Genomic DNA, 6,000 nt, shown 5'->3' with positions numbered 1-6,000 from the left:
TATGAAGCACCATGAATCCACCTGGGACTGGGACTTGGGGGAATTTGAATCCTGTCCTTATAGGTGTTGGAGCAGTGGGAGAAATCAAGGAAATGTGAGGCAGGGAACTCCGTGGGCCTCTCAAAGACTTGCCAGGGAGGTCCTAGGTAGCCGTCCAGGGAAGAGGGTGTGCTGGGCAGAGATCTCCAGACTACCTGAGCCAGGCCAGCCGAACAATGGCTTGTTGTAGGCAGGAGGCAGGCAGGAATGTGACCTGGGGAGTTGGGCGGTAGGGCGGCTGCTGTGGCGCGGCGGCTGGGCGGGGTCAGGTAACAGCAACCAGCCCTTCTACCTGTCCAGGTGCCTCCCATTTCCAGGAGTGCTGCGGAGCCGACAGCACCTGCAGCCCTTTGCAGCCAGTGACGGGGTAAGGACCGTGGACGGGGGCATGGCTTCTTAGAATCTTCCCCTAGGGGAGAGGCCGGTGCAGAGTCCAGCCAAACACAGCGGAGCCCAGCGCAGGGGAGGAGGGAGCCCTCCACACCCCAACACAGACCGAGGGCAAGATGAAGAAGAACCAGTCGGTTCAAGGGACCTTCAGCAAACTCTTTGGGAAGAAACACACAACTCCCACCACCACCTCCTTGTATGCCACCAACCCTCCCTGGATCTTCACCCAGGAGGTCCCCTTAGATGGGACCAGGAACTTTGGTGAGTCGGTTCTGGAATTGGGGCCGGAAGGGGGAGAGCTCTGCCAGTGGGTGGGGCCAGGGAATTAAAGGGTCCCCCGAAAGCCCCCACTGGAGGCCCCGCGCCTTCATTCCTGTTCTCCCTGCAGAGAGCGGAGAGGCGCATGTGCCCAGAGAGTGAGAGTCTGAGGCTCGCTCCATGGCTTCCGTGCGGCAGGGAAGACGTGAAACTCGGAGATGAGGGTGGACGGGAGAGGGACGCGTTGGAACCTGTGAATTAGGGAGAGAGAGAAACTGCTGGGGAAGGGGGAGGAGAGCTGGGGGACTGGCTGCTGGGCTGGGCTCTGAGAAGGAGGTGCTGTTGGGATCCAAAGGGGTGTGTGTGTGTGTATGTATGTATCTGTGTGTGCATGGAGGAGATCCCAAAGGATCCCAATGCAGGACTTCCTTCCCAGTCCCCTGCCTGAGATCCCCGCAGTCTTTCTGGAGTGTTTATTCTTCTCTTTTGTTGATTAAGTAACTTGGTGTTTTTTTTTAAGTTCTCATAGTCCAAGGCCTGCCAGCAGAACTTTCTAACCCCCACCCCCTTTGTCTTTCTGATCTAGAAGCCTTTCTTTCCGAATCACTTTCCCTCTCCGAGCCTCAGTTCCCTCATCTGTAACAAGGGGTTTTACTAAATGATCTCTAAGCTCTGAGAGAGCCGAAGGACCCCCTGGGCAGCCCTGCCTTGCCCTTACCCCTGACTTCCAGGCCCTGACCTTGCCACAGGCACTGCCCCGTGTTGCCACATTGTGGCCAGGTTGGTCAGAGGAGCCACAGGGGAGCCAGTTGTTCCAGGGTCATCAGAGCCACTCTCTCTATTCATGCGGCCCCTCCCACTTTGGCATGTTTGGGTTTCTATCAGCCGAAAAAAGTCAATAGAGGTGGGGGTTGGCTGCCCTTGATGGTAGTCCACGGGAAGAAATGACTCAGATTTTCATTTAATAATAATGACTTTTCCCCCACTTCCATCCCTGTCATCTCAGTCATTCTGGAGTCTGGATTTCCCTAATGGTTTTAAAGGATTCTTTGGAAAGAAGGAGACTTGGATCAAGAAAGAAAGGTGGGAAAAGTGGTCATAAGACCATAGATTTAGAGCTCTAAGGCAATCTAGTCCCTCCCTCCCCAATTAACAAGTGAGGAAACTGAGGCACGGAAAGTTTTAGTAATTTACCCAAGGTCACTCAGGTCCTCTGTCCCTTTCTACTGTGCTCCCCCCACTGCCACTGCTTCACTGCCTGTGGCTTAGCAAAGTCAGTATGGACAGCCATCTAGAAAGGAAGAAATTAGTGCATGGTTCAGCCAAGCACCGGGTCCTGGACTGAGTGTCACCTTCTCAATCCATCTCACTGCAATTTGTAGTTTTTCTAATTTGGGGAAAATGGAGATCGGATGGAAGAAGATTTAGTTGTGGGCTAGTCACAGGCTCTGTCAGGGACTTCTGGAAAGCCCAAGGTGAGCTTGTGTTCCTGGGGATATAGCAAAGACAAGCTGCAAGAACCCCGATTGGGGCCCCTGCAGTCACTGGACACTTGCTGGTTCTAGTCTCCTACATCAGGGATCCTTTATTTACTACCAGTTACATCATCAGTGGCAGCAGGGTTTACAGTAGTGGACAGAGGGAAGTTGAGGAATCTGTGGTAGCCTATATATAGAGAGAAGTTATGTGGACCTGGCCCTGGACATTGAAGAATTTACAAGCACAGTCCCCCACACACACACCCTATGTGAAACACAGAAACAAACTCTACATATGTAAAACACAGCCCATATATTTGCCGTTTATATAGTCAGTGAGCAAAGAGGGCTGGTGAGGAAGGGATGGGGCAGCCATTATGAGGACGAACTTAAAATGAACATCCCGTATCTGTAAGATGATGGGGTGGGACTGCTTTACCATCTTCCTGACCTTGAGCAAGTGACAGGACTCAGTTTCCTCATATGTAGCAGGATAGGGTTCCACTAGATGGCTTCTGAGTTCCCATCCCCCTTTGAATCTATGATCCTATGATCTGAAACTGTGTGTTTGGGAGAGGTGCAGAGCCCAAGGTCTACCTTGATACACCCATGTGTGTGTGTGTGTGTGTGTGTGTTCATGTGCCAGGTAGAGCTCATAAGACCTTCTTGGCTCTTCATTCAGTGGGATTGGGAAGGCGATGAGTAGGAATCTTTTTTTTTTCCTTTCTGTATCCTGTATCTAAACTCTGAGCTCTGGGCTGGGCAAAGCAGAGATTAGCCAAAGGTGGCAGCTTCAGAAGAGGAAGGGAAAGGCACCCTTTCTGTCTCAGTCTTCCCTGACACTTAGAACCTGGGGAGACAGTGGAAGAGGGAACCCTGCATCCAGGAGGTGGCTGATATCCTTCCTAGGTTTGGGCAGGGCCAGCAGCCCATCAGGATAGCTCCCTTTCCCCAGGGCAGGGCCCAGGCACACAGCTGACTCAGCCTGGGCTCGTCCCAGCACAGGTACGGGTGGAAAATAAAGCGTGCATTGGGTAGTCGGCTCTCCAGGGTTTCCTGTATACTAACTGAGTTGGAGGTGTTGGGTGCTGGGTGCTGGTGGGTGGGGCAGCTGGCCCTCCACCCTGTCAAACAGGAATAGGGGTGGGTGGGTATGTATGACATGGGGGTAGAGGGGGAGGATGGTTTGTATCCAAGCCCAAGTATGAAAAGAATGGACTAGGAGTCAAGAGCTCTAGATTCTAATCCTGGTTGTTATTGACTGGCCCTGGGCTTCATTCACTTTTCTCATCTCAGATGAGGCTAATATCTATTCTGACAATCTCCCAGAATTAAGAGAAATCCTACAGTCTCATAATCAACTCGGAAGTACTTTGAAAAGCACCAGGAATTATACAAATGGAGTTTATTGGGGCAGCTAGGTGGCGCAGTGGATAGAGCATTGGCCCTGGAGTCAGGAGGACCTGAGTTCAAATTCAGCCTCAGATGCTTGATACTTACTAGCTGTGTGACCCTGGGCAAGTCTCTTAACCCCAATTGCCTCACCAAAAAACCAAAACAAAACAAATGGAGTTTATTTCTACCACTCCCATCAGCTCCTCAACTCTTTTGTCCTATCTGTCCTGTTAGACATCAGGAGAAACTGGTGCTGAGAGGGATGAAGCAGCTCTCTCAAGGTCATGCAAAGAGGTAAAGAATAGATCCCTCAACCTGTGATGTTGCCTCTGGAACCTGGGGTGATGGGGATTGGCCCATTGGGAGATAGTAATAGAGTAGTAATAGTAATGTAGTGGAAAAAACAATGTAGAAGAATTGGGGGTGAGGGAGCTAGGAGCTTAGAGTAGATTGGGGAAGTCCTCCCTCTCTACCAACTACCCCCAGATGCACAAGGCAAGTACAGGGCAGAATCTACTTGTATTTTTGCTGATGGAATTTAAAAAAAAAAGATTAGAATCCTCTCTTGTCGGCACAGCTTCCTAACTATCCCTGGTATGCCCATCAGACCCCTTAGCTTCAGGTAAGATCTCTTGTCCTAACGAGTCTTCTGGAAAGAGCACTGTGTTTGGAGTCAGAAGATGCCAGGTTTGAGTCATAACTCCTCACCCTTTACTAATAGTGTGACCTTGGGCTAGTCCCTCCACATCCCTGTGCCTCAGTTTCCTCATCTGTAAAATGGGGTTGGTACGAATAATACCTGTACGGTCTACCTCACAGGGTTGCAGTAAAGATAAAATTAGATAATGGATGGAAAAGCCCTTTATGATCAGAAAGTACTCTTTAAGCATTAGCTCTTGTGTTCATAGTTGTGATTCTTCCTTTTAAGCCAGGGTGCTCCCTTACTTCCTGAACACCTGGAAGGGGACTTGTGTTCCCCAAACTCCTCTTCATTCCTTCCATCATCACCGTCCTCCTTGCTCAATAGAGCTCTTCTATTTGCATGTCAGCTTCCTGGTGGGTGGCCACCCACTCTAACCTGACTTTGAGGAAAATAAACAGCCTTGAGTATCTTTAGAGAGTCCAGGGTATGGGTCTCTCTTTCCTGGTTACCTTATGTTTGGTAGATGAATGCCCAGGCCCCCAGAAATGGCATAAGCATCACAGGCTAATGGCTCACTTAACCTGAGAGGTCATCTAACCCAACCCCCTCACTTTACAGGTGAGGGAACTGAGACTCGCTGAGATTAAGTGACTTGCCCAGGGTGACACAGCTATAAAGTATCAGAAGGGGTATTTGAGCCCAAGAATTCTAACTCCAGGGCCAGTGTTCTCTCCATTGTACCAGACCTAGTCCCGCCCTCACTGTAGGTTTCCTTAATGCCTCTCTAATTGGCTTGTACCCCAGAGCCATTTGGCTGAGTGCAGTAAAGAGGAGGCCACCACCCCAAAATCCCTGCAGTGTGGATCTATCATTACTGTTCTTGAAGCTGATGTTCACATAATGTTTTATAGATGCTCTCATTTTAGTACCACGTCAACCTTGTGCAGATATTACTATAATAGTAACATTAACAACAACAATAATAATGGCTAGCATTTACATAGTACTTTAAGGTTTATGGAGCACTTCATACAGGTGATCTCTTCTGATCATCACAATAATCTGTTTGGTAGGTGCCATAATTATTCCCATTTTACAGATAAGTACACTGAAGCTGAAAAGTAAAATTACTTGTCCAGGGTCAAACAGCTGGCTAGTGTCTAAGGCAGGATTTGAATTCAGGTATTCTTGACTCTAAATGCAGTTCTCCATACATTGTAGCACCTGGCTTCTTACCATTGTAGATTAGGAAACTGAGGCTCATAACACTTTCTGGGGGTTGCACAGCCAATAAGTAGCAATCAGGTCCTGGGCTGGAATAAGAGCCTCTTGCTCCTTCTCCTACATCTCATTAGAGTTGAGGTACCATTTTTATGTCATGGACACCTCTGGCAGTTTGATAAAGCCTATGGACCCCGCAAAATAATATTTTTCAACAAATAAAATACATAGGATTACAAAAGAAATCAATCATATTGAAATATAATTATTAAAAAAATATATTTTAGAGGGACCTAGGTGACACAGTGGATAAAAAAGCACTGGCCCTGGATTCAGGAGGACCTGAGTTCAAATCCAACCTCAGACACTTGACACTTACTAGCTGTGTGACCCTGGGCAAGTCACTTAACCCCCATTGTCCAGCAAAACAAAACAAACAACAAACTATATGTATATTTATATTTCTTTGTTTGTTTGTTTATAAAGTTCACAGCCTCCTGCAGTAAAGGAAGAATAAAGAAAACCTCCAAGGGGATTTGATCTAAGGTCTGGCTCTTGTTCAGCCTCTGGAGGTGG

At 48.5% G+C, this 6,000-nt stretch overlaps 1 protein-coding gene across 2 annotated transcripts in view; it reads left to right on the top strand.

Annotated features, from left to right (window-relative positions):
• Positions 1 to 366: 366 nt before the first annotated feature.
• The window catches only part of C4H6orf132 (chromosome 4 C6orf132 homolog), a 51,326-nt gene continuing 45,692 nt past the window's right edge, over positions 367 to 6,000 (top strand). Inside the window, exon 1 of one of the 2 annotated variants that reach the window (XM_043999491.1) lies at positions 367 to 690. In XM_043999491.1, coding sequence (XP_043855426.1) covers positions 546 to 690 — 145 coding nt within the window. In that variant the 5' untranslated portion in view covers positions 367 to 545. The remainder of the gene's footprint in view (positions 691 to 6,000) is intronic. The other variant, XM_043999492.1, reaches the window with a different exon arrangement.

Source organism: Dromiciops gliroides, chromosome 4, assembly GCF_019393635.1.
Source record: "Dromiciops gliroides isolate mDroGli1 chromosome 4, mDroGli1.pri, whole genome shotgun sequence".
Classification (NCBI taxonomy): Eukaryota; Metazoa; Chordata; class Mammalia; order Microbiotheria; family Microbiotheriidae; genus Dromiciops; species Dromiciops gliroides.
The sequence above is the reverse complement of the archived record's forward strand: the minus strand, read 5'-3'. Positions and strand labels throughout refer to the sequence as shown.